The 25,347-nt window shown below is 63.0% G+C and overlaps 1 protein-coding gene across 2 annotated transcripts in view; it reads left to right on the top strand.

Moving 5' to 3' along the window:
- TRAPPC9 (trafficking protein particle complex subunit 9) overlaps nucleotides 1-25,347 on the top strand; it is a 170,052-nt gene that overhangs the window by 87,586 nt on the left and 57,119 nt on the right. For both annotated transcript variants that reach the window (XM_054708471.1, XM_054708472.1), the window contains 2 exons: nucleotides 16,182-16,324; nucleotides 22,831-22,941. In XM_054708471.1, coding sequence (XP_054564446.1) covers nucleotides 16,182-16,324; nucleotides 22,831-22,941 — 254 coding nt within the window. The remainder of the gene's footprint in view (nucleotides 1-16,181; nucleotides 16,325-22,830; nucleotides 22,942-25,347) is intronic.

Here is a 25,347-nt window from a genome sequence, read left to right on the forward strand (position 1 = left end):
GGTTACATGGGAGGCCTCAGGCACGAGGTCGGAGCACTGGGGGTCAGGAGGCCTGGTAAGTTTCCTGCTTTACTTCTCAGCCCAGCTCCCCTGGAGAAGTCACCGCCTCTTCTTACCTCGGGCTCTACCCTCTACGACGGGAGTTGTATCTCCTGAGCTGTGTGCGCCTGACGGTCCGATGGCGCAGCCGTGCCGAGGGGCTTAGGGATCGAATGCCTCTGCGGTGTTTTGTTGGAGCGGAACCTTAGACGATGGGCGGGCGTTGGGCATGAAGAAGCAAGGGTACTGCAGCCAGCAGGACGGGCAGGGGGCAGGGCCAGCCCGGCAGGACGGGCAGGGGGCAGGGCCAGCCCGGCAGGACGGGCAGGGGGCAGGACGGGCAGGGGCGGGGCGGGGCGGGGTGGGGCAGGGACCAAGAAGGCCCAGCTGTGGTGCGGTCTGTGTGGTGGGGACCCGGGGAGAAGCTGGTTGAGAGGAGCCGTTCTGGGGGGATCCTGAAAGGACCTGTTTTGCTTGATCATGTTCTGCATTTTGTGCAGCCGATTCATCATCCGTTTTCTTAGGCTGTGGATAAAATTAGCCCGTTCCTGAACTCCTTCCAGAGACGGTGCTCCTGCCGTGTGCTTGCTGGCTGTGGCTGGCACGGCCGGGCATCGACGCTGCCTCCTCCTGCCTCTCCCCGGCCACCCCCCCCGCCCCGCTCCTCTCGTCTCCTTGCTCGGAGGTTACACCCCAGCTGAGCCCGGGCCTCCTGGAGACCCAGATATGCCAGATGACCTAGGCAGGACGTAGGGCTGCACTGGAAGAGGCCTGTCTGAATGGAGACTGGATTGTGCTCGGGGAAACGGCTTCCAGGCTTCTGCAGCCCCAAGGGCATGTGGGGAGCCGCCTGGGGACATGTGGGAGCCACGGCCGCAGCCACGCTGCAGGGACCAGGGCTGAGGGGACCTCGGTTGGAAAGCTCCCCGACCAGCCTGCAGGGCTTCGATCCCACCGCGTCCCGTCTCTCTCCGTGGCTTCCTGTCCGCCCTCTCCTCTCTCTGTTCATCGCACCACAGGCGAGACCAGCGCCCAGCTCCGTGCTCCCAGGAGGAGGCCCCTTCTCTGCCCCCCTCTGTTCTGTGCCCTCTCCTGTCCTGTCGCCAGACGGTGGGCCTGACCTGTTAGTGAGAAGCGTGGCTGCTGGCGGCCTCACCAGTGCTCAAGAAGACGTCACCCAGAGGGCTGTGGTGGGCGGGCAGGGGCGTCAGACCGCGTCCCTGCAGGCACTCGAGGTGACTGAATCCTTTGCTGACGCCCTGGAACCGGGTCTCCTTGGGGGCCACAGCAGTTGTAATGAGGGACATTCATCCGGAACCGTCACCCCGTGAGCCTCGGGCAGGCACTGGCTGCCCCGGGGTGTGTGCATTTCCACAGCCACCCCTGCCTCCCCTGCCCTGGCCTCGGCTGTGGCTGGAGTCTGAGGAGGGTGGCTGCTGCTCTGTCGATGGAGGTGGCCACGCCGAAGAAGGGCTGCCCAGCGCTCTCTTCTCGAGGAAGCTGAGGGTGGCGCGGAGCAGGGTGGGCTGTGGGCTGGCTGAGGAGACGGGGGCGGTGACCACGGGGTGAGTGCGGCGGGCGGGCCGGCGGCGGCTCTCGCTCAGGGCCTGCGGTGGAGGACGTTCGTCTGCGGGAAGGAAACTGCCCGAAGCTGCTTAGCGGAGCGAGGTGAGCAGCAGCCAGTGGAAGCTGAGGCCGTCGGATGGACGCCCGGCGGCCACGCGCCTGGCCTCCTGCAGGCGTCACCTTACGAGTGTCCCGCTGATGGAGTGAGCTGGCGCGCAGGGAGCTCGCTTCCTTTCAAAACCACTTTAAGGTGCTAAATATTTTAAGGGGTTTTATCTGCCGCTGCATCTGTTAATCTGCTGCATCTGTTAATCTGCCCAGCTCGGGGCTCTCAGGCCCGAGGCCGCTTTTGTTCCTCGCTCCAGGCTGACGCGCTCTGTCACTTTCCGCCCTTCTCCCTGTTCCGCTCAGTCCTGTGGGTGCACGCTGCCCTCCTCGCGCTGGGGACTCTGGGATTGCCGTCTCCCCGGGAGGTGTGGACGCGTGCAGTCTGCTCTGCATCTCAGGGCCGAGTGGTGCTGTTTCATCCTGACGTGTGTCCGACCAGCTGCTCCTGGGGGCCTGCCACGCCCCAGGCTCTGTGTGTGTGTGTGTGTGTGTGTGTGTGACCTGCCACGCCCCAGGCTCTGTGTGTGTGTGTGTGTGTGTGTGTGTGTGTGTGTGTGTGACCTGCCACGCCCCAGGCTCTGTGTGTGTGTGTGTGTGTGTGTGTGTGTGTGTGTGTGGGGCCTGCCATGTCCCAGGCTCTGTGTGTGTGTTGGGTGCCTGCCATGCCCCAGGCTCTGTGTGTGGGGGGGGGGGCCTGCCATGCCCCAGGCTCTGTGTGTGGCGGGGGGAGGGGGCTGTCATGCCCCAGGCTCTGTGTGTGTGTGGGGGGGCCTGCCATGCCCCAGGCTCTGTGTGTGTGTGTGTGTGTGGGGGGGGGCCTGCCATGCCCCAGGCTCTGTGTGTGTGTGTGTGTGTTTGTGGGGGCCTGCCATGTCCCAGGCTCTGTGTGTGTGTGTGTGTGTGTGTGTGGGGGGGGGGCTGCCACGCCCCAGGCTCTGTGTGTGTGTGTGTGTGGGGGGGGGGCCTGCCACGCCCCAGGCTCGGTGTGTGGCGGGGGGGGGGCTGCCACGCCCAGGCTTTGTGTGGCGGGGGGGGGGGGGGGGCTGCCACGCCCCAGGCTGTGTGTGTGTGTGTGTGTGTGTGTGTGGGGGGGGCCTGTCATGCCCCAGGCTCTGTGTGTGGCGGGGGCGGGGCTGCCACGCCCAGGCTTTGTGTGGCGGGGGGGGGGGGGCTGCCACGCCCCAGGCTCTGTGTGTGGCTGGGGGGGGCGCTGCTATGCCCCAGGCTCTGTGTGTGTGGGGGGGCTGCCATGCCCCAGGCTCTATGTGTGGCGACGGGGGGGAGGGGGGGGCTGCCACGCCCCAGGCTCTGTGTGTGGCGGGGGGGGGGCCTGCCATGCCCCAGGCTCTGTGTGTGGCGGGGGGGGGGCTGCCACGCCCCAGGCTCTGTGTCGGGGGGCCGCCTCTGTCTTCATGAAGAATGGAGGCCCTCCCTCGCTGGTGTTGGACTTGCTGTGAGTGACTCCTGTGTGTGTGATGTGTGAGGTCACCTGATCTCTGGGCAGAGCCTCACCGTCCGGAGGGCTGAATGCAGAACTTGGCCTGAACGTCCAGCAAACACAAACCACCCAGGTTAGCTCAGGGCCAGCTCCACCGAGTCACCTGGTGCCTGGTAATGCCGGTGCAGATAAGGACACTGAGAATAGCTTTTAGAGTGTCAGCTGCTTAGTGTCAGTGAAAGAGCAAACGCTGCCCTCGGACCCGGCTCTAACCCGGCACCCTGGCTGCCGGTCCGCCGCCTGGTCCCGAGCAGTGCACCCCGCAGGCCTGGGGGACGAGGCCGCACCTGGAGCAGGTGACACTGTGCGCACAGAGGTGCCCAGGGCGGCACCTGCACTCAGACAGAAGCACTGCTGGGCGGCAGCGCCAGTCAGCCTGTGTGATCACAGTCATGCAGACAGAGCAGCCGCCGAGGCTGGGATGGGCACCTGCCCACTCGCCCGCCTGGGCCTGCCCACCTCCTGGGCTCTGTGCTCCGCCTGGCTCTGGGGGAGGGGGGACCCCTGCGTCTAGGGCCTCAGGAAGCGACAGGCGGGAAGGCAGCTCCTGAGACCCACTGCCTTTCCTGCCTGCGATTCCAAAATCTCCCAGAGAAGAGCTTTTCTTTCTCTCTAAAAAATATTTTTATTTTTTTTTTTAGAGAGAGAGGAAGCGAGAGGGGAGAGAGAAAGAACATCGATGAGAGAGAAACATCATCAATCAGCTGCCTCCTACATGCCCCCTGCTCGCAACCCAGGCATGTGGGGGATCGAACCTGTGACCTCTTGGTTCATAGGTCGCTGCTCAACCGCTGAGCCACGCTGGGTTCTGGGAGACGCCGTGGAGAGGTGGGTGCGGAAGGAAGGGGTGGAGCCCACGGCTGGCGGTGTGTCAGGTGTGCAGGGACTTGGGGTGGAGTTGTGAGCGACACGAACAGATCCCGCCCTCCGAGGGCCTGTGTCCTGCGCAGAAGCTGCGGTTGGGTTAGACCTGAGGAAGGCGGTTCTGAGGGCACAGCCCCAGGAAGGAGTGTCCACGCCTGGCCGGGCCATCCCCCCGGAGGAGGCCTTGATTCCGAGGTCTGAGTGACGGGACGAGGCAGCCCGGTGAAGACCTCGTGGGCGCGTGGTAGTTTTCCCAGCAGGAAGGACGCCAGGGTGACGGTGCGGCGTGGGCGGAGCCTGGCACCCGAGGGGCCGTGTGGTCGAGCGTGCAGGCACTGGGAGCCGCCCGCTCCGGGCGTCTGTCTGCAGCAGAGGGTTGGGGGGCAGGGGTGTGGTGGGACGTCCCAGGAGCGAGCCAGGGAAGAGTGGGCCTGGCTGTGCTCTGGAAGGACCGCTGGCTGCTGGGGGGGGGGGGGGGGGCTGTGGGAGGGGAGGGCACGGGAGCGTACGCTTGTCCTGTGGCTGTCCTGAGTCAGAGGAAGGTGGGGAGGTCTGACCGCCTGCTAGGCCTGGTGTCAGCCTGACCACCTCCCGCAGTGGGTGTCCCAGCCGAGCCACAGCCAGGCCGGGTGCCCGTCGTGCCCGCCACGCAGCGGCCTGGGAGACGGCCTGGCAGCGCCGGGAAGGAGGGGTGTTGGTTTTTAACGACACGTCAGAGGACGAAAGACGGCGCATTGACGCAGAGGCAGCGGCTCCCCACGCGGAGAGTGCAAGTCGGGTGTCATCACCCAGCGCAGTCGCCCTCACCCACTCTCCGGGGGGCGCGGCGACCTCAGCAGGCCCCCAGTCGGCACCTGGGCCCCGTCCTGTCCAGGTGGCGGCAGCAGAGCAGGGCGCTTGCTTGGAGACAGCCGGTGGCCAGCTGACGCCATCAGCAGCTGCACGCTCCCCGCGGAGATGGCGCCTGGGGGCTCGGCAGTGTGAGCCACAGCGCAGCTGGTGTTGCCATGCCAGGGGGTTGCTGGTGACCCTCATTTTATCAGACCTCCCTTCCGCGTGGAGGAGAAGGCAGGGTTTGTATTTAAAGAGAGATTTGATCAGGATGGTAAGGATAGAAAAAGTTGAAATTTATGATCTTTAGTAGAGTCTAGTGGGTTTCAAGTCTTAAAAAAAAGCATATGTATATATATGTATGTATATGTATGTATATATGTGTATATATGTGTGTGTGTGTGTGTGTGTGTGTGTGTGTATAGTGGCATCCTTTCTGCCGAGCCGTGCGGAGAGAACCTGAGGTGTGAAAGTCACAGCCGATGCGGCCCGACTCGGGGCGGCGTGCGGGCCCAGCACCCCTGAGGCAGCCTCAGCGAGCGGAGGAGCCGGTGGGGGTGGGGGAGCGCCTTCCAGGAGTCCTGGGCCAGGAGGCTGGCAGAGGTGTTGGGAGGAAACACGGCTCGCCGTGCGTGTGTGTGTGTGTGTGTATGTGTGTGTGGCCCAGCGTCCCTGTGTCATGGGTGCCTGGCTGTGGGTCAGGCACACACACAGCTGGTGCAGTGGAGCGGCTGAGAGCACAGGCTTCAGGGCCCAGCCGCCGGCCCAGCCCTGCCGTCTCGGCCCCGGGCGGACCCTGAGGTGCTGGTTTCCTGCCTGTGCGACAAGAATGACGACAGCCTGCGCCAAGGATTCACCGCGACCAGCGAAAACCACGGGGCTCGCAGGCAGCTCAGCACCTGCCCGGCACCTAACCCCTCGGGGCCGGCGGGCCAGGGCAGGCAGGCTGTCTCTGTGCCCTGAGGTGTCAGCCGGGACCAGCCCTCAGGCAGACGGTCACCTGGTCCAGAACCAGGCACGGCTCCCGGCACGCGGTCACCACTGCGCCCTCCACGTCCCAGCCCGCCTGCCCGTCGGCCGCACCTGAGGCACGTTAGCCTGGCGCCCTCACCTTCGGGCTCGGCGCTGGCCTTCGTGGACGGCAGGCGGGGCCAGGTGCGCAGGCCGCGTGTCACGCAGCGCTGGACACGGTCCCATGGGCCTACCGCAGGGTCTTAAACAGAAAAGAACGTGCCCAGCACGCTCACCCCGGAGTAGCCATTAGATGGATTAAAAACTGCTGGGTTCCCATCGAAACGGGAGACGAATGGAAAGGAACGATACTAATAATATTTTTATTGCCTTATCCATTAGGATTTTGAGTGGACAATTTTACATTTATAGAGATTTACTTTCGTTATAATAGCGGAACATGTTTACTATAGAAAATGTTAAAAATAAAAAAGTGTGGGAAGAAAGAACCCCCGTGGTTCCCTGCCCAGACTCAGCGTTTTCATTCTCTTCCCTCAGCACGCGTTACAGCAGCCCCGTGACGGAGCGCCCGGCGTGGTAGGTGTTGTAGGCTCTTTATCCCAACCGCTCAGGTGGTTCCGCTGAAGGCTTGGCCACGGCCGCACGGCTGGCCAGGGGGGAGGCGGGACGCGGGCCCGTGTCCGGAGTGACCCCATTTCCGCCTCCAGGTGCCTGCACCCTGCCTCCTAACTCCGCGTTAGTCCGGAGGCATTTCCCCCTTCAGGGCACGTTGGTGTCCACGTGATTTAATGGTTCAGCGACATTCCACTGTACTCTGTCACCGGAACATTCGAAGTGGCTTCTCCACAGGTGGATTCCAGGTTGACTCTCAGCACAGGGTCCCAGAGGTAGCATGGCTTCGTGTTCTAAGTCCCTCGTCAGACCAGCTGTCAGATGGCTTTCCAGAGAGGCTGCGCCGCCCTGCATCGCCGGCCGCGCGGGGCGTCTGTCCCGCCGCACCCTCCAGCAGGACGTCTCCATTGCCATCACCTCCAGCCAGCGTGGACTCCGCCGGGACGTGTGTCACTGTGGCCCGTAGGCACACGCTCTCCCACTAAATCAGACCACTTCCGCTCCTTTTGTTTAACCGAAGAAGAAAAGAAGGCATTCCGCAATCTTTTGCAAAAGCTTCATTTCTAGCGGAAAAATGAGTGTGAAGGGCAGGCTGGAGGGACAGGAAGCGAGTAACAGTGTGTCAAAGGCCGGGGAGTCCAACAATATCTGCACGCTTAGTGGTTCATCACCCTTAACTCCTCCCCCCTTTCTTCTGTGGCTCTGCCACCGCCTTAATGTCAATTAGGCTGTTAAAATGCATTAAAATATGAAGAAGCGGCGACGTGTCTGCTCCCCGCCGTCAGAATGCCCCCCCCCCCCCCCCCGGGCCTCGTTCCCGCTGCGCTGCCGGGAGCTGGCTCCCAGGGGCTCTGTGCCCGGAGGAGACCGCGCTCCCCGGAACGCCTGCCCGCCCTGGAGACGCCGCTGCCCGTGTCCCGCTTCAGACGCTTCTTTCCTTTCAGTTCCCGGAGAGAGACCTCCCGGCCCAGGTCCCGAAGACCTGGCTTCTGCGGGGCTGACACAGGGACCTGGGGCTTTGGGGGGGCTGGACAGCAGCTCGGATTTCAGAGAAGGAAGGAGTGAGCCCGGCATGCTAACGCTGGTCCCTCCCCCGGCTGGCACAGCCCCTCCCGGACACAGTCCCTCCCGGACACAGTCCCTCCCGGCCCGGCCGGCCCCAGCTTGTTCTGAGGCCGCCTCTGCGCTGGAGAAGGCTGGGCCCCGAGGAGCCCAGGGGAGCCGTGGGGCGCTTGTGGGCCCGGGAGAGACCGAGTTCTCGCCGGACACTTGCTAAATCCCCGGTGCCAGGCGTGTAATGCGCGTCTTCTTCCTCCCCTGGGCGGGCCCCGTGTTGAGGATGGAGGTGCCGACGGGTGGGGAGGAGCGGCCTCTACCCCGGTCTCATCACGGGGTTCTTGCCCTCTCGCTTTAAGGCTTCTTGGTGGACGTGTCACACTGACACGGAGATCTGTCCTCACCACGATAGAGCAGTGACCGGAGCACCCGTGTGACCGTCTTCCAGGTGTGGGGGGCTGCACCCCGGGGGACTGCCTCTGAGGGTCAGAGGCGTTGCTGAGCGCCTGGGTCCTGTCCCCACCGTGACCGGGAGAGGAACACAGAATGGTGCAGGGCCTGGGGATGGGAAGTGAATAGCTAGAGACATGGAGGCGGGTGGTGAGGGTGAGGGGCAGGTAGAAGCAGCGACAGGTGGCCTGGTGTGGAAGGACAGCACATCTGTCAGCCGCAGGGGCAACTGGGAACAGATGGCCGGGGCAGTTCATCTTGACAGTCACCTGGAGAGGGGATAGGGGGTTGCCTTCTCTGAGTAACTGCCGGTCACGCCTGCCGAGACAGCAGGTGCCTTCCTGGAGGAGGTGGCTTGCCTGCTAGTGGCCAAGAAGCGTCTCGGATTCCTGACGGTGGGCGCCTGGGTCTATCCCAGCGCCTTTCCCACGGCGCCGGCGGGAGGACCTTGGGGGAGGAAGGTTGTGCGGCCCCCTGAGCTCCACACGCTGCACGGAAACGCTGTTTGGCGCGTGGAGCTCCGGCTGCGGCGCTGGGGCCCCGGCCCGGTCTGTGGTGTGTGTACTCTGAGCAGTCCTGAGTCGGGGGGGGGGGGGGAACGTGGCATGGTGTGTTTAGATCTCCACAGCGCGGTGCCGTCACACGGAAGCGACCGAGGGCCTGTGCTGGACACCACCGAGTGCTCGCCGTCGAATGCCTTGTTTCTTTCTTTAAAAAATGTTTTTACTGATTTGAGAGAGGAAGGGAAAGGGAAAGGGAGAGAGAGAGACATCAATGATGAGAGAGAATCATTGATCGACTGCCTCCTGCATACCCCCCACTGGGGATCGAGCCCGCAACCCAGGCATGTGCCCTTGACCGGGAATCAAACCATGACCTCCTGGTTCATAGGTCAACGCTCAACCACTGAGCCACGCAGTTGGGAAGGACCATGGTTTATTCTGATTTGATTTTCCTGATGGTACAAGGTAGGAGTTGAGGATTTGTCTATTTTTGGTATAAGGTCTCCATTTGTTCCAGAAACATTGGCCAAAGACTTCCCTTTCTCCATCGAATGGCACGTGCGCCTCTGTGAAAGCAGCCGGCCCCGTGCTGGTTCCGGGCCCTCGGTCCGTTGTACTGATTCACGTGTCTCTCACCAGCACCACCGTCCTCGCAGCAGCCCTGGGGTAAGTTTGGGAGGCGGGGTGAGTCTCCCCACTTCCTCCCTTTTCAGAAGTGTTTGCTCTTCTCACTCCTTGGCTGTCCATGTTAATTTTAGAGTCAGCTCGTTGATTCCTGCCAGAGACCCTGCTGGGATTCTGACTGGACTCGCTATCCGTGCGTTTGGGGGAAGCGGACATCTTTCCATAAACACACACACCTTCCCTTTGTTTAGGGCTTTGGTTTATCTCCTGGGTGCTCTGCAGCTTTCAGGGCACACCCCGCTCTTGGTGATTTTTAGGTTTGCGCCGCCATGCCGTGCTTTGGTGCTAGGGTCATCTGTGAAGGGAGACAGTTTCCTTCCGTGCTGCTCTGTCTTTTGTTTCCTAGCCTCATTGTGGCTGCGAGGCGGTGTGTGCACGCCAGCTACCGGGTTCACTGAGCCGCGTCCATTTATGAACGTGCGTGGGGGCCTGGCCCAGAGGAACGCCGGGGCCATTCCAGAGCCCTCTGCAGAGGCTGGCGCTCACCAGGCCACCCCCCTGCCCCACCCCTGCCGTCTCGCGGTCACACCATCTTTCCCTCTTAGAGGAACGGCCTGGGGCCGTAAGTGGTTAACGTGCCCGGTTCTGTGGGCATTGAGCCCAGGCTCCAAGGCCTGACCCTGGCTCGGAGCTTCCTGCACCCACATGGCCCTGGGTGGGGTAGACCCGCGGATCAGCAGACTTCTGCTCGTCACATGTCACTAAATGGCTCTTAGGCTGCTGCGCTCTAGAAGTTCTGTTCGCGCTGGGCCCCACGCGGGGCTGGCAGGCCTGCTCTGTTCGCGCTGGGCCTGGCCGCCGCGTGGCCGGTCGCGGTGCCTTCCAGAAAGTCATTTTTTCAGCGTTATTTTAAACCTTGTTCTCCTCCCCGCGTTTTTTACCCTCAGTGTATTGTGGATGCGAGGGAGACGCAAGGTGCATTAGTTAATGGAGCGACACCGATTAAATGGTGACATTCACACTGGCGCCGAAAGGCTCGTGTGTGATTGGGCGGGGGGCCCTGGCTGACTTAATCTACGAGGCAGAGCTGCACTGCGGGGCCGAGCGAGGCGTCGGCACCAGGGAGGCTGAACAAGTATCGGAAGCAGCGCTGTTTGCGGGGGACAAGTTAGGCCGCGCTTGCCGCCTGCAAATACAGACGGACTGTTTTGATTGAAGAATTTCCTGATCCAGGTGGTCACCCTTTCTTGTTTTACCCGCCGGCCCGATTTCATTCGGAGGTCGGCTGAGCGTGAATTGTTCCTTTGGGTGAGGATGTTGATGATGGCAATTCTTCGACAGTGAAAATTTGGTTCATGGTGAGCGCCTCCTCCAGATATAAGTTCCCGTCCCTGGGGCACCTGCTCCGGAGCCTCTGCCTGGACGTGCAGTGACCGCAGTGGAACCTGTGAGTCAGGCCCACAGCCAGCGGGAAGCGGAGCACAGGGCACGTGCCTTCACACACGTTCCTCCTGCCTGCAAAGCCCCCCTCGCTCATCCCTGTGAGCGTTTCTTTCACAGGCTCACTGTCATTTCTCCGGGGCGCCTTCCTGCTTCCCCGGTGGCCGCTCCAGCGCCAAGCGCCGAGCACGGCACTGAGGACGTGGAGATGAAGCTGCCGCAGCCCTGGCTCACAGGAGCTCCGATAGGAGGCTGACGGTCCCACACGTGTGTGCGCACGGGTTGTGTACACGGTGATGTGCAGATATGCGCACACACACATGCACACACACATGCTCTGTAGGCAACTCCAGGGTGAATGTTTGCAAAACTCCAGGACAGGCCCAGGGCTGGAGGTGTCTAGTGAGCCTGGAGGCGGAGTGAACGAATGGATGAGCGAATGAATGAATGATTGAGTGAAAGGATGAATGAACGAGTGAGCAAGTGAATGAATGAATGGAGTCCGGGAATGGCTTACAGAGGGGAGGCAGCACCTGCCACAGGAAGAGGAGAGAGGGAAGGAGATTCAAGGAGACTCCCGTGGGCGTGCAGTCTCACAGCAGCGCGGACACCGAGCCCGGGAATGCTCAGCGGCGGGCCTGTGGGGACTCGTCTCCGAGTGACAGCCCAGTGCCCTCCCCGCCCTGCACCTTGGATATTACAGGCTCTGAGAGGTGGCCAGGCAAAGGAAATGAATTTCCCTCCTCGCCGATGATTTCAATCTCAGCTCATTAAGGGCTGACCCAGGAGTCTCCGGAGACCGAGGAGGGCAGCAGGCCGGGTGGGACAGACGGGCTCTGGTGCTGCCTCGTCGCCACCGCTCCCTGTGCGATGTGCTTAGGAGAGCAAAGGCTGACACCAGTGCCACCCGCTGCGCCGTGGCCGTGGCCGCTCTGGGGGTGGGCCTGGCGCTCCCTGCTCTCCGGTCTAGCTGCAGCCCCTTGTTTGATTTAAAAATAATCTCCCAATTTCTGTTCCTCCCGCTGAAAATGCGGCATTCTTTCGAGGAGGACAGCGACCTGTGGAGAGCCGACATTACTAGCATGTGAACCAGTTCCAGTCGCTGTCTTGGCGGCCACTGCTTTCCGTTTCTCTTGGTTAAACCGAATAGCATGGCCTCGGAGCACGTGCCTGGCGAAGGGAGTGCGTGGGGCCCATGCGACCTGGGGTCCAGCCGGCGGTGTCCTTCCTCCCGGCTCTGCTGCTTCCTCTCCCCCGGCCGAGCGCCGCCTCCGTCTTTGTTAGGGAGCGGGGCCGCCGCGTGGACACGGGGCGCTGATGCCGTAAACCCAGGCCCTCGTCTCCTCCTTCCATGCTCACGGCCGCCCTGCAGCGGGTGACCCTCCCTGTCTGCTCCCCCCGAGCTGGGGGCAGGGCTGCTGTCTGACTGGGGGTGGGGGGTGTGGGGGAGTGGACTCCTCCCCGCCTCTTTCCTGCCCCCTGTGCTGGTGACCAGAGGCCAGGAGTCAGGGCCCGGTGCCACGGGGCGCTTATTTGGGGGTGAAGTTCTGTGCCCGGTGCTGCGCGTTCTTGTTCGCAGGGCTGATGGCTGCTCCCCGTGACTTACTGTCTGCTCGCTGCCCTGGCTTCCCTCTGACGTAGAGTGCTGCGCTCTGTAATCACGTTGTGTAGCTATTCTCAGTCTGCAGAGGGGATGCGTCGTAGGTGAGCGTAATTAGAAATGCGTATTTAGCACACGAGGGGGAATGTTCTGGTACCCAGCTGCACGTGGAGTAAAAGCAGCAGCATCTGCCGGGACGGGAGGTGCCGTTTATGACGGGGATTTATTCTCCCGGAGGCCTGGGAGCCGCGTCCCCGGGGGCCTGCCCGAGCTGGAGGTGTTTCTTCCTCTCGGTCATCGATTCGGGAGGCGTGTGCTGGGCTCCTCCACCGGCCGGTGCGCCAGGCTGGGAGCGAGTGCCGGGCACGCCATGCCCGGAGGGACCGCCGGAGCGGGGCCGGCCACGTCCACGGGCCACGCTGCCTGCTTGTGTGGGCGCCGCGGCATCCCTCAGCAGGATGCGGAGTTGGGCAGATGTGGGATTGGATCTGTCACTGCCAGGCTTTGGGATTAGTTGGGAAAATTACAAATCCAAGCCACAGGGTTTTTTTTGTTTTTGTTTTTAATCTCAGCTGAGCCAGTGGCCAAGCGACGTCCTGGGAGTAGTCGGTGCCTCCACAGAACGCCACGCCCTAGTTCTTGTGCCCAGAGGGGTTCCTGGGGAATTTGTGTGGCCTCCTGTGGTGGCCGGGCCACGGCTTCTGTGGACACACTGGTGGCGAGGCTGCCCCTGGCCCGCTGGCTGGAGGCCTGGCCAGAGCCACGGCGGGCTCACTGTGTGCCGGGCAGGCCTGCGCTGTGGCCGCCCACTGGGTGTGGCAGGCAGGAGCCCCTCTGGGGGGTGCTAGCCCGGGCGGGTCCTCGGGGAAATGCCAGGCTGGGGTGGACGGTGTTAGCACGGTTGTGGAGAGTGTCAGAGGGGCGTCCGCCAGCCTCAGACCACCCAGGTTCAGGAAAGGGGGGTGGCACCCACCAACACCTCTGACTCAGGAGCAAGTCCCACAGTCCCCTGTCCCTCCAGCACACACCCTGAGGGTAGTCAGCGCGTCACCCTCACGGGGACCCAGCAAGAGCGCAGCCTGGGTTCCCACAGCCCTTGGCTCGCCCCCAAAGCCAGATGTTATGGGGGCTCCTCTTCCCGGTGCAGGTCCCCAGGCTGGGGCTCAGACCCCTCTCGCTTCGGGGACGGCCCTGCGGTTGTGAGATCCTCCCACTGTGGGTCCCACTGTGGGTCCCGGCCAGGGAGTGGGTGGGTGGGTCCCTCCTGCTCTTCTCAGGTGGCTTCTCTATGGGGCCGCACTGGCCTCCTTGGGGCGTTCTCAGGGACAGCTGTTCCGTATAGGGTTGTCGTTTTGGTGTCAGTGAGGGGAGGCGATGCCACCTCGAACTTGAAGCCGGAGCCTGGCTCTAGGACGCCAGTTCAGCTCGTCCGTGAGGGTGCGCTGCCGCACAGCTGACGGGTCTCCGATGGCTGGCCGCCTTTCTGGCTCGCATGTCTCTCTCGAGTAAAGCCGTGATCGCATCTCAGTCCTTCGAGGCAGCGAGCTCCGTGTTTCCCGCCCGAGTAACAGGCCACGTGGCCCACGCCTGTCAGGGCGGCGTGCAGTGCCAGGGGCTGTGATCAGACTCCGAGCTCCGCGGCCGGGACGCCTGGGGGACTGAATAGGGTGCGGCAGCGGGAGGGAGGGGGTCAGGGCTGGTCAGAGGCAGACCCACTGTCGCAGACTTCACGTCGGATGGGGCCTTACAGCTCCCGGGTTCTATGAATGGATTCTACGACTGGATTTGGGCTTTCTTCCCGCCACACCTGCGTGTGGGGCTCCCGTGAGCACCGGCCCAGGGTGAGCGGTGAGGTGCTGGGTGGGACTCGCCTGTCCTGCTGCACTGCCCATCGTCACATCACCGCGTCTGACTCAGTAGTGTTTCGTTAGGGCTTTTACTCTAAAGCCACCAGGCACACAGGCCTGCGGTTTTCCCCACGGATCCTCTCCGTCCGACTGGCCTCATCAAAGGGATGCGGCCCTTCCCTCCCTGCCTCCCCGTCTGAAGGTGTTTGCGTGACGTTGGCGCTGTCGTCAGCAGGAAGGTTCGGTGGAGTCGGCTGGAGGCGTCGGAGCCTGGAGGAGGCCGTTCTGCGGTGGATCCGAGTTCAGTCGCCGGGCCTCCTCCGGGTCTGTCTCCGGCCCGTGAGGCCGCGCGTGCACTTGTCTAAGCCGTTGAATCTATCGGCGCCGAATGGTGTGCGTCGTTCCTTGGTCTTTCTGCCTATGTGGGCGGCGTCTGCACCGCCAGGCGGTTCTCTTCCTCATGCGTGATCTGGTAACTAGCCTCGCCCTGTCCCCCGGGACTCGCCTCGCTCAGAGGATGGCCGCTTTCCTTGACATCTTAGAAATGAGCTTTCCGTTGACCTGCTGTTTCTCCACTACGCGTCCATTTCCAGTCTGATGAGAGCCTGACCCTGCCTTCCGGAAGGTGCCGTCCCTTCCCACCCAGGCCCGCCCCGCAGGCACACGCCATGCTGTCTGCTCCCGTGTCCTCGCGTAGCCTGCCCTTCCCTGCCACGGCCGCCATTTCCCTTCGCTGTCTCTGGGCCTGTGACTGAATAGACTCCGCCCCTCAGGGGTGGTACTGAGTTCCGCCATCCCCTGTCACGTGGCAGACATCCCTCTAGGGTTGGTGAGTGAGTGACTGGATGGGCGAACGAATGCTGTTCCCAATAATTTGCATAAATGGCAAGAGAGCAGGCTGTACGGCCATATGGCTCTGCGTTCATGGCCTGGGTGTGCCTCTCCCGGGCCAGTCACCTGACTACTCTGAGCCTTGTTTATGAAGACAGGGCCTCCTGCAGGGCTCCGAAGGAGCTAGAGCCGCCCAGTGGCTCCGCGGTGGAATGTCGACCCATGAACCAAGAGGTCACGGTTCCATTCCTGGCACCTGCCTGGGTTGCAGGCTCGATCCCCTCTAGGGGGCGTGCAGGAGGCAGCTGATCGATGGTTTCTCTCCCTCTCCCTCCCTCTCTCTCTAAAAATCAATAAGAATGTATTTAAGAACGGCAGGGTTAATGTGCACAGAGCACTCGGCAGAGAATTTGGCACTTAGTAGGTACTCATAGAAGGTAGCCACTGAAAAAGGCCTGTCATTTTAGTTCGAACAGTCTTTGAATGCCAGGAAAATAAGTAATATTTTCTCGAGCGCCTTGCCCATTACTGGTTTTTGTGACAGTCTTTCCTCAGTCGGGACTGCGCCATGCTCCGAGGGAGGCCATGTCTTGGCAGAGGACGCGTTGCTGCCGTGACACTGTCCTGAGACACTTGAACATCCGGTCTCCTGCCTTACGACCCGCTGGGTGGTCTTAGTGAAATATTCCAACTTCAGGCAGCGAGAAGGCTTTCTTTTTAATCAAGGAAGAAAGACCGCGGCCTCCGTAATTTCACAGGCCCTTTCTGTGCTTGACTTTCATAAATTAGACCGTTACCGTCTCTGTTATGACATCTTTTCCTGGTTCCCGACAGAACAAAGCACCTCCAACTCCAAGAAAATAGAAACAGGCGCTTCCTTCTTTGTTCGGTGGCGCTTGACAGCTCTCTGTCTCCCAGCTCCCAGAGACGTCTGCGGCTCGCTCCCTGCCGTGGCCTTTAGTTTTACCCTAAACAGCCAGCCCCCCAACAGAGCCCGGGCCACGGTCTGCTGCCTGAGGCTGGGCTTCGCAAGGCCGTCGCCGAGAATCTGCCGGCTTTCTGGCCGCGGGCCTGCAGTGAGGAAGCCGCTCTGCATGCGCTGCCCGGGCTGGCTCCCTTCGTTAATCAGCTCATTTACTGCCCCGCTCATTCCCTCAGCGTTTCCTGAGACCAGGGACCCCCCTTCACCTTGCTCTAAGCGTGACCGCAGGGGAGACGCCGCCCAGGGCCGCCCGGGAGTGATGGCCTTCCCCCGGCGCATCTCAGCTCAGCTTGCGAAGCCCGCCTCCTGCAGGAACGAGCCACTTCGCAAGGACTGACGCCATGTTTTACGTTTGCAGGCCCTGGAAGCGATCCTGAACTTCAAGTACTCCGGAGGCCCAGGCCACGTGGACGGCTACTACCGGGACCTGTCCCTGGGGCTGCGCGTGGAGGTGGAGCCGTCCGTGTTCTTCACGCGAGTCAGCACTCTGCCGGCCACCAGGTGACTGTCCCCCGCGCGGTCCCTCGTCCCAGAGCCCCTGCGTGTGCAGTTGCACCTGGGCGTCACCTGGCCACCCCCCCTCAGGCCCGGCCCCCGCACCGGCTGCGGAGGAGCCCTGGGTCTCAGGTCCTCATCCAAGGAGCAGGCAGGGCCTCGGGCAGTTGGGCGTGAGCAGGGGGTCCCCCGCATGCATCCCATGCTGTAACGGTCACGCTGACATCGCCACTTGCCGTGCGTGCGTGCGTGCGTGTGTGCGTGCATGTGTGTGTGTGGTCGGTGCTGTGCAGATGTGGCCCGCTCACTGCCCCGAGCCTGGCCTGGGTTCTGACCTGCACTGGGCGCCCGGAGGAGGCGGCCCCTCTCTTTAGTCACCCCGCATCCCAGGAGACGTGTGTGGCCCAGGCAGGGAGCTCCCCGCCATCGGAGCATCAGGCCGTTCTGCCCGGGAGCCCTTCCTGCCCAGCGGCCTCTCTCCCCCCCAGGCCTGGTCTCCTTCAGGGGCAGGAAGTCAGACCAGGTGTCCACTTCAGACCAGCCGTGGGCAGGGGTGCGAGAGGGGTTCTCTGAGGGGGCGGCCACAGTTTCTCGTCCACAGGTTTGGAGGATGGCTTGGGCCAGAAGGAATGGCTCGGCTCAGGCTTCTCTTTTTTAAGTTTATCTTTGTTGTTGGAAATATTACAGATGTTACTCCCCCTCCCCCCGCAGCCACCCCTCCCGGCCTTCACTGCACCATTGTCTGTGCCCTTGGGCTGTGCATTTATGCGTATAAGTTCCCAGTTAAGCTCCCCCCCCCCCGCCCCCCAGCTCATCAGAAGGCAGGCTGCACACCGGGAGGAATGTCGGTCATACGTCTGTGCAGCCAAGGCCTTGTAGCTCATGCACACACATCAAACACCGGGAGACACACATCCAAACATGCTCCAGAAAGGAAGGATGCAGGTGGCCCCAGCCCCCCGCACCTGCTCAGCGGAGGCTCAGTCGTGGGTCCCGGGAGGGTGCGTGCCTGCCCCGTCACGAACCTTGGGCGTCGATGCGGTTCTTCTCGTTGGTGATGTTTTGTGGTGAAAGGCGGCAGGGAACCCTACTTCCTCAGGGCCCACTCGATGCCAGGGGTGCCCAGCGCCCCATTTCAGCTCCAGAGCCCCGCCCACGTCGCATTGCCTCCCTTCCTGTCGCTAACTCGCCCTCTGCTGCCCGTGAGTGAGGCGGAGAGGGGACTGAGCTGGGGCCTTCTTGGCACCTGATCCGAGCCTCTGCCCAGGGCCTCTGCCGGGGAGCGCGCATGCCTGGGCTCACCTCCCGCTCAGCCTGCCTGTCCCTCCGGGCTGACCACCGAGGCTCCGGTGGGAAGAGGGTGACATCAGACACAGAGGGCGGGCTCTCTCCTCGCCCCGCACGGCGCAGGTGGCGGCGGCGGCCTCCTTGTTTGCCTCCCTCTCCCGGGCTGCGCACAGGCCTCGGCCCCTTTTATTTAGGAGATCAATGACCGCCGAGGTTCCCTCTGCACACCAGCTGGCGGTGACCTCGTCAGGGACGAGACTGGAATGGATGGGCCCTGCCCCGCCCGAGCGCCGAGCCTCCCTCGGTCCCAGGGAGCAGTTTTTCCTCGGATGAACTGTTAGGATAAATGATCCGGCCAGAGACGCTGCCTCTGAGCTGCGAGGAAAATGCGCTCCTCCGAGCAGGGCGTGGGGCGCAGCAGGCGTCCCATTATTCATAGCAATCACACCACCGACACGTCCCGGCGCTCATGCCGGCCATTTAGGGAACTCCCACCTCCCCCTGGCCGGCAGCGCGGCGCAGGCCGGAGCCGGGCCGTGGTAACGCTGATGCCGTCTCGGCCCATCCTCCCCCCGTTGTTACAGTTCTGTGTGGAGTCGGTTTTAGATCCAACGCGGATGTGGTTTGTGCCAGCACCAGGTTCGGCTCTGCGATTTGGCTCTGCGCCTGCGTGCTGTCATTCTCATTTCTTCCAGCACCACCTTCCCTTCGTCCGAGAGGGAGTGACACGGATCTGGCAGGCCCTGCCCAAGTATGTCCCTAAGTGTCGAATGCAGGGCCTCCCACAAGGTGGATAATTGAAAATGAGGACACCACTTTCCACGCACACAGCAGTGGTGTGCCATGTGCTAGGGATAGAGGCACACGACACGCATGTCACACACGTCACGCGTGTCACACACGCCAGGTCTGGCAGCTGCCCTGTGCCTTCTGCAGGACGTCACTCACCTCGGCATACCCCGGGGGCCTGGGGGCCTTGCCCCCGCCTTTCTGTGACCTCACCCTGGCCGTGCCCCGGGGCTGGCGCAGTCCCCTCCAGAGCCTCGGGTTGCAGGCGGCCCCCGCATGATGCCTTGAGCAACCCTGGTTCCGAGGACGGCGGGGTGTTCGTGGCTCGAGGACGTTCGCGAGCTCGGCAGCTCAGTGTGCAGCGGGCAGTGGCTCCGTCCGTCACCAGGGGCACTCGGACCCTTGGTTCCGTCTTTCCCTCACCTTAGACTGATGAAGCCCCTGGCTTTCTTTCACACGCAAGGGAGCCCCCGTGCTGGGACCGGCTGCTGAGTTGTTCTGGGAAGAAGCCCGGATGGGAAGCCAGGCATCTGCGGACGTTAGGAGGCCGCTGGGTTTGGCTCAGGTGCACGAGGCCGCGGCGCCCTTTTGGGCTTTGCAGTCACCGGGTCTGCGCTCCCAGGAGTGGCCGGATGTTGATGTCCGGACCCTGGGAGGCCCCGGAGGTGCCCGCGGACCTCAGCGGGAGGAAGAGGCCACGTGCTTCCTGCCGTGGCGCACGGTGTTTGGACAGACTCGGGCCTTGGCGTGGGAATCTCTCGCACGCGCTTGTGGCGGAGGCGGTCCTGGGCGGTTCGAGGGGCTGCTTTGTGGGCACGCGTGTATGCTCTGCCTTCACCGCCCCCTGGCAGCAGCCCCGATCGCCACCGCCTCACAGTCATGTCATAACACTCTCCTGTGGCTGCGGGAAGCCCCGTCACTCTTCCCCATGGGAGCCTCCCATAATCCCCTGGCATCGGTATCCTTCTCTTCATTGGGGAAACTGAGGCACAGAGAAATGGAATGGCTTGCCTAAGACATTCCAGTTATTGAGCAACCAGACCGGCGTCCGGACGAGCTCGTCAAGGTGGTTGTGCTGTTTATTTTCTAACCGCGTCGATGTAAAAGGTTTTAAATGGACACAGCGAAACGGACTTTCCTAGCGTGGAGTGTCGTGAGCTCTAACACACGTTTGATTCACGTTTCCACCACCATCAGGATAAAGAGCAGATCTGTCACTGAGACCTCCTCATGCTCCTCACAATCACCCCGCCCACCCTGGGCCCCGTGCCCGCGGACCTGCCCCCCCCCCGCCTCCTGTGTGTGCACGCCACAGGCCCGGCTTCCAGGACGCGGCGGAGGTGGGATCCTGGACGCGTGAGCTTCTGAAGGGGACGTTTCCGCTCCCGTGTTGCCCTCAGAGCCATCGTGTCAGGGCGCCAGGAGCTGGGTCTTGTGTGATTGCGGAGCTTCCTCGTCTAGGCGCGCCCCGTCTGTGAGGCCCTCACGGCGAAGGACCGCGGGCTGCGGTAGAGCGGCCATAAACGCCTGTTCGTCATGACGTGGCGCAGCGCGTTTCATTTCTCGAGGCTGAGCACCCAGGGGCTTGCAGGTTGCACACAGTCAGTGTGGGTGTAGCTTTAGGAGACGCCGCCCGCTGTTCTCCGAGGGCAGTGCCCCGGGCCGGCCCCGGCGGAGAGAAGGGACCCGCGTCCTCTCCTCGCTGGCACCGGCCGTGGGTGTTCTCCTTGGAGCCACTTCAGTGCGAGCCGTGGTGCCCGCACCTGGTCTCCCTGCTGCTTCCCTGACAGCGAGTGACGCGAACGTCCTTCCTTCCCCATAAACAGCCCCGAGCACGGTGGGGGCTTAGCTGGCTTTTGTTGAACTGTCTGTTCAAGTCTTCTTTTTCAATCCTCACCCGAGGGTATTTTTTCCGTTAGTCTTAGAGAGAGTGTAAGGGAGAAATGGGCGGGGGGAGAGAGAGAGAGAGAGAAACCTTGATGTGAGAGAAACATAGCGATGAGCTGCCTCCTTCAAGGCCCCTGCCTGGGATCCAGCCCACAACCTGGCACGTGTCCTTGACGGGGGATCGAACTGGCAACCCCCTGGTGCATGGATGATGCTCAGCGGGCCCGGGCAGAGACCCTGTTTGTCTCGTGTGCGTCCACATCCCCAGCCCACAGCGGCACTCCACAGGTATTTACGTGTGTTAGGCGGGCTAATGAATAAGACTGATTCTCGGCAGAGGGAACAGTGCGTGCCGACCATATGGAGGTAGTTGCACATGCTCTGCCCTCTGTGTTGGGCCATCTCCCCCCCCCCCCCAGCCTCGGCCGCCCCCCGCCTCCCCTGCCCCCAGGTCCTTCCCTCCCACACCGCACACCCTCAGTCCGAGCAGGAAGGATGGGGCCGGGCACCCAGGGAGCTGAAGCACAGGGCACGGAGGGCCGCGTGCCATGTCTGCCGTGCGCCTGGGAGCGAGGACACAGACATTGGAACCTTCCCTTCCCCCCCGCTCGAAAGCCATGCACTTCCCTCCTCTGATAAATGTTCTACCAACTCCCTCTTCCGAGGAAAGGTTTTGCTGTGATTAAAGATTTCATGAAGTTATGACAGAGGCGGAATAGATCGTTCCTGAAAGCTCATTTTCCCGTGAGCGGAGTGAAGAGCCTGTTGTAGGCAGCTGTCAGAGCTAATGAATATTTTCCAAGAGCTGAACCTCCAGGGAGACACCCCCACCCAAGGGCCCAGGAGCCACCGGTGCGAACCTGCCCTTCTGAAGGCGGGTGTGGGACACGTCTCACGGCGCGGCCGCGAGAGCCTGACGCTGCTGCTCTGCCTTCCTCCCCGCAGGCGGGCTCCAGTGCGCATTTGAGAAGTGGATCTCTCTCAGGTGCCCTGGCCTTTTTGATGACATGTGCCTATGCTTATGTGTGCATATGTGCATATGTGCATGCATGCACGTGTGCGTATGTGCATGTGTACACATGTGTGCAAGGGTGTGTATGTGTGGGTGCACGTGTGTGTGTGTGTGTGCTTGTACCCACGGAGGAGTTCTGCCCGCTCACCTGGGTTCCCTTCTCTGGAAAGAGCAGAGGACAGGGCTTGGTGGAACCTGGGTTCGTCCGCCGTGAAAACAGAGGCTTTGAGTGCTGCCTGGAGTCCCAGTGGTCGCCCGCGCCTCACCGTCCTTCCCCATACACAGGCCCCGGGGCACAGCCCTGGGTTACGGGGGCGGCGGGGGGGTGGCCTCAAGCGGTTCCCCTCCGTCCCTGCCCCACCAGGAAGCCCTGTCCGCACTCAGGAGACAGGCGGAGAGGTGAGAGGCCCCGCGGGCCTGCTTGGAGAGCCCGTCAGGTGAGGCCTCCTCTCCGAGTCTGTTCCCTGTGAAAACTGCTCCCCCTGCCCCTCCAGAAGGAGAGTGGCTTCCGCATCTGCTGCCGCCGTGGGCTCGCGGCCCCGCGCACACCAGCGGGCACATGGACGACCGGTCACGTGCGCTGAGGTGCCTGGCATGCGGGAGACCATGGTCGTTGTAGGCGGCGTTTACCTGTAGTGGGAGCTGAACCGATGGCGCCGACGCCCCTGAAGCGTGTGGTCAGTCTTTGTTCTGTGTGAGCCGCTAATGAGCCTGGAGGGCGGGCCGTGAGCTGCTCCTGCCGCTCGGCCACCACACGCCCAGCCCTCCGGCCCCCCTCCCGCAGCCGCGGTGTCTCCTCCTGGCCTCGCACCCCGCACTCTAGGGAGGGAGAACGGGGCGGAGGCCGAGGGCGAGCGCCTCCTCCTCTCGGGCTTGTCTCCTGTTGGGATGGAGCGTCCCCTGCAGTCTGTCCTCACTGCGAGGACTTGGACCCTCGGCCGCCCTGGAGGAGAGAGGACGAAGGAGCGGAGCCTTCAGTGGGGGTGAGCGAGCCCCCAGTGTCTTCCACGCCCTGAGCAGGAGCAGGGGTGTGAGAACCCACGGCAGCCACGCACATCAGCATCGGCTCTTCCCCAGGACCAGGGCCCGGCACCCGGCACCGGGCTTGGCCTGGGACCCCGGGGAGCAGGGGCTGATGGGACTGTGACTCGGATGTGGCATTCATGGAACGACGCTGGCCGAGTGCCCGCCCCCCCTCGGGCTGTCTGGCTGTGTTACTTACCCATCAAGTGTTCTGGTCCCCACACGCGTGAGTGAGGAGACTCCAGTGACCTCCCACGGTCTCGTGGTTTGTGCAGAGCACAGCAGGGCTGTGAGCATGTGGCCCGGGACCGAGGAGGACCCCAGACCCACTTTTCCGAGTCCACAGTTCTGCTGGGAATGCGTCGCAGTCCTCTCTCAGCCCAGGGGCACGGGCATCGGTGATGAATCGCAGTCCCGACACCCTCACGCAGGGAGGGCCTTCTGGGGAGAGAAGGCAGAGCCGCTCTCCTCTCGGCGCCAGGCGATTCTGAGCCTCCCTCGTCTCTCCCTGCAGCACCCGGCAGTGCCACCTGCTCCTGGACGTCTTCAACGCCACGGAGCACGAGCTGAGCCTCAGCGCCCGCGGCAACGAGGAGCTCATCCTGCATGCGGGCGAGTGCCAGCGGTAAGTGTCCAGCGTCCCTGCGTCCCCACATCCCCGTGTCCCCACATCCCCGTGTCCCTGTGTCCCCGCCTCCCCATGGACCCCTCCCCACGTCCCCATTCCCCCCCCTCCCCACATCCCCGTGTCCCCACATCCCCATGTCCCTGTGTCCCCGCCTCCCCATGGACCCCTCCCCACGTCCCCATTCCCCCCCTCCCCACATCCCCGTGTCCCCACATCCCCGTGTCCCCACATCCCCACGTCCCCATGTCCCCGTGTCCCCGCCTCCACACGTCGCCATGTCCCTGCCTCCCCAAATCCCTGTGTCCCCCGTTCCACACATCCCCACGTGCCCCCACATCCCCTGTGCTCCCCTTTCATCAGAAGGCACTGAGTGTCTGCTTCTCTTCTCCCTGGGACGGAGCATCTTACCGATGCTTGTCTCTTACCTGAGCCTGTACCCAGGCGCCTGGATGGAATTCTCACACCACCGTGTGCGCCCCCGTCTCAGCTGGCGGAGACGGAAGGGAGCTGCTGTGCCATGAAAGTCTCTCCCAGGTGTTGGGTGGCGGCTGTGGTCATGGGCGTGGGTGTCGCAGGGCCCATTCTTTTTTACTAGAAATTCACAGAATGTAGTTGCTCCCTTTTATTTATTCAACATTTATGGAAAGCACATCTTCTCGCCAGGTGTGCTTGGTCCTGGGAAACAGACACTGTTCTTTGGGGGCAGAACCCAGGCCCCCGGGGACCTCCCCCCTCGGCCTGGGATTGGGTGCAGGAAGCGTGAGGGGGTCTGGCCAGGGCCCAGGAGCAGGGCTCATCCCCGGCCAGCCCTGGGGGTCGGGGACAGCTGTGTGGGGAGCTTGGTGGGGGCCGCGCAGCCCTCCACCCAGTCGGTCGCCTCGCCTCCTCACGGCTGCTTATCGGTGGCTGGCGGGCGGGAACTTCTGTTTCCAATCACTGGTTCCCGGGGCACAGCCCCGCCCGGCCCTCTGGGGCTCTGCTTTGTGAAGTGATTGCACTGTTTGCCTTGCTCCTTGTGGGTGGGGATGTCTCTGAAACGGAGGCGAGGCCTGCGGCATGGTCCTGGTCGCTGACAGAGACCTCGTGGGAACCTCAGCCGGTCGGTGCCCGCGGGCTCCCGAGGCCGGAGGGCGAAGCTTCTGGGCTCGGGAACCTTTGTTCTTGGCAAACGTTTGACGAATAGGAACTCGCCAGGCATCGTTTGCTGCTCGGGGCCTCAGGGCGGCCTTCTGACCCCCGTCTGCATCTGCGCGTGGAGACGCGGGGTGAGGGCAGCCCGTGTTGAGGGAGCTGGGCCCGCGGGCCCTTCCCCTGGGCCTTCAGGGCGTTGGCCACAGTCAGATATTCCCCCCACTTTGCCCTTGTTCCCTAGGGGTGTGGCTCCCTGTGTCCACAGGTGTCCCGGAACCCTCAGAGGATGGCCGTGGCCATGGGGCCCCTCCCTCCGTGTCTGGGGGATGCCGTGAGCTGTTAGGTTCCCAGGAAGCGAGCACATCCCGCTGCACACAGCAAGGCCTGGAGCTGCGGGCCAGTGAGCACGCTCCTCCCGGCGCTCTCCTGACCAGCCGCCGTGGGCGCTGCGGGCGCATGCTGAGCACGGTGTGTGTCGCTGTTGCTCGTAGAACCCTGGGAGCAGCCAGCGTCGACGACGGGCGTGATAGCAAACAGCGGTGCGTTTGTGTAACCGGCTGTCGTGCCGCCATCGGAAACGATGTTTTCATGGACTGTGTGGTGCGTGCCCGCTGTCACGGTGCGGGCAGTGCAGCGCAGACAGGGCCGGGAGGCAGGCCCCTTCGGGAGGGACACCGCGCGGCCACAGCGGCCGGCCGCCAGCACCCCGGAGTGGCGGGCTTGCCCAGTCCCTGCGCCCGTGTGGCCGGGATAGCAGCCTTCACTCAGAAGTCAGTCCTGCGGCCGGTGTATCTCAGTGGTTGAGTGTCGACCTATGAACCAGTCAGGGCACATGCCTGGCTGCGGGCTCAATCCCCAGTGAGGGGTGAGCAGGAGGCAGCCGATCCATGATTCTCTCTCGTCATTGACGCTTCTAGCTCTCTCTCCCTTCCTCTCTGACATCAATAAAAACGTATTAAAAACCAAAAGCAGTCGGTCCTGGCCTGGAAAGCCTGCCATCCAAGGAGGAAACAGGACAAGATGGACACAGACAGTAGGGGGCGCGCTGCCTGGCACAGCGGCGCAGACTCTGGTCCGAGAGGCGCCCTGAAGGCCCTGGTGGAGCTGCCTGGGCCTCACGAGGGGGCCAGGGGCGGAGCTGGGCCTGTGACGTGGCGGCCTGCGTGCCGGGAGCGGCGGGCGGCCCAGAACGGGGGAGGGGCGGCAGAGTCCAGGCGCTGGCGGCACCTGGTGGACACTGCGTCCGGCAGAGGGGCCGTCAGTCAGCTGGAC

The sequence above is a fragment of the Eptesicus fuscus genome, chromosome 19 (genome assembly GCF_027574615.1).
Source record: "Eptesicus fuscus isolate TK198812 chromosome 19, DD_ASM_mEF_20220401, whole genome shotgun sequence".
Taxonomy (NCBI): domain Eukaryota; kingdom Metazoa; phylum Chordata; class Mammalia; order Chiroptera; family Vespertilionidae; genus Eptesicus; species Eptesicus fuscus.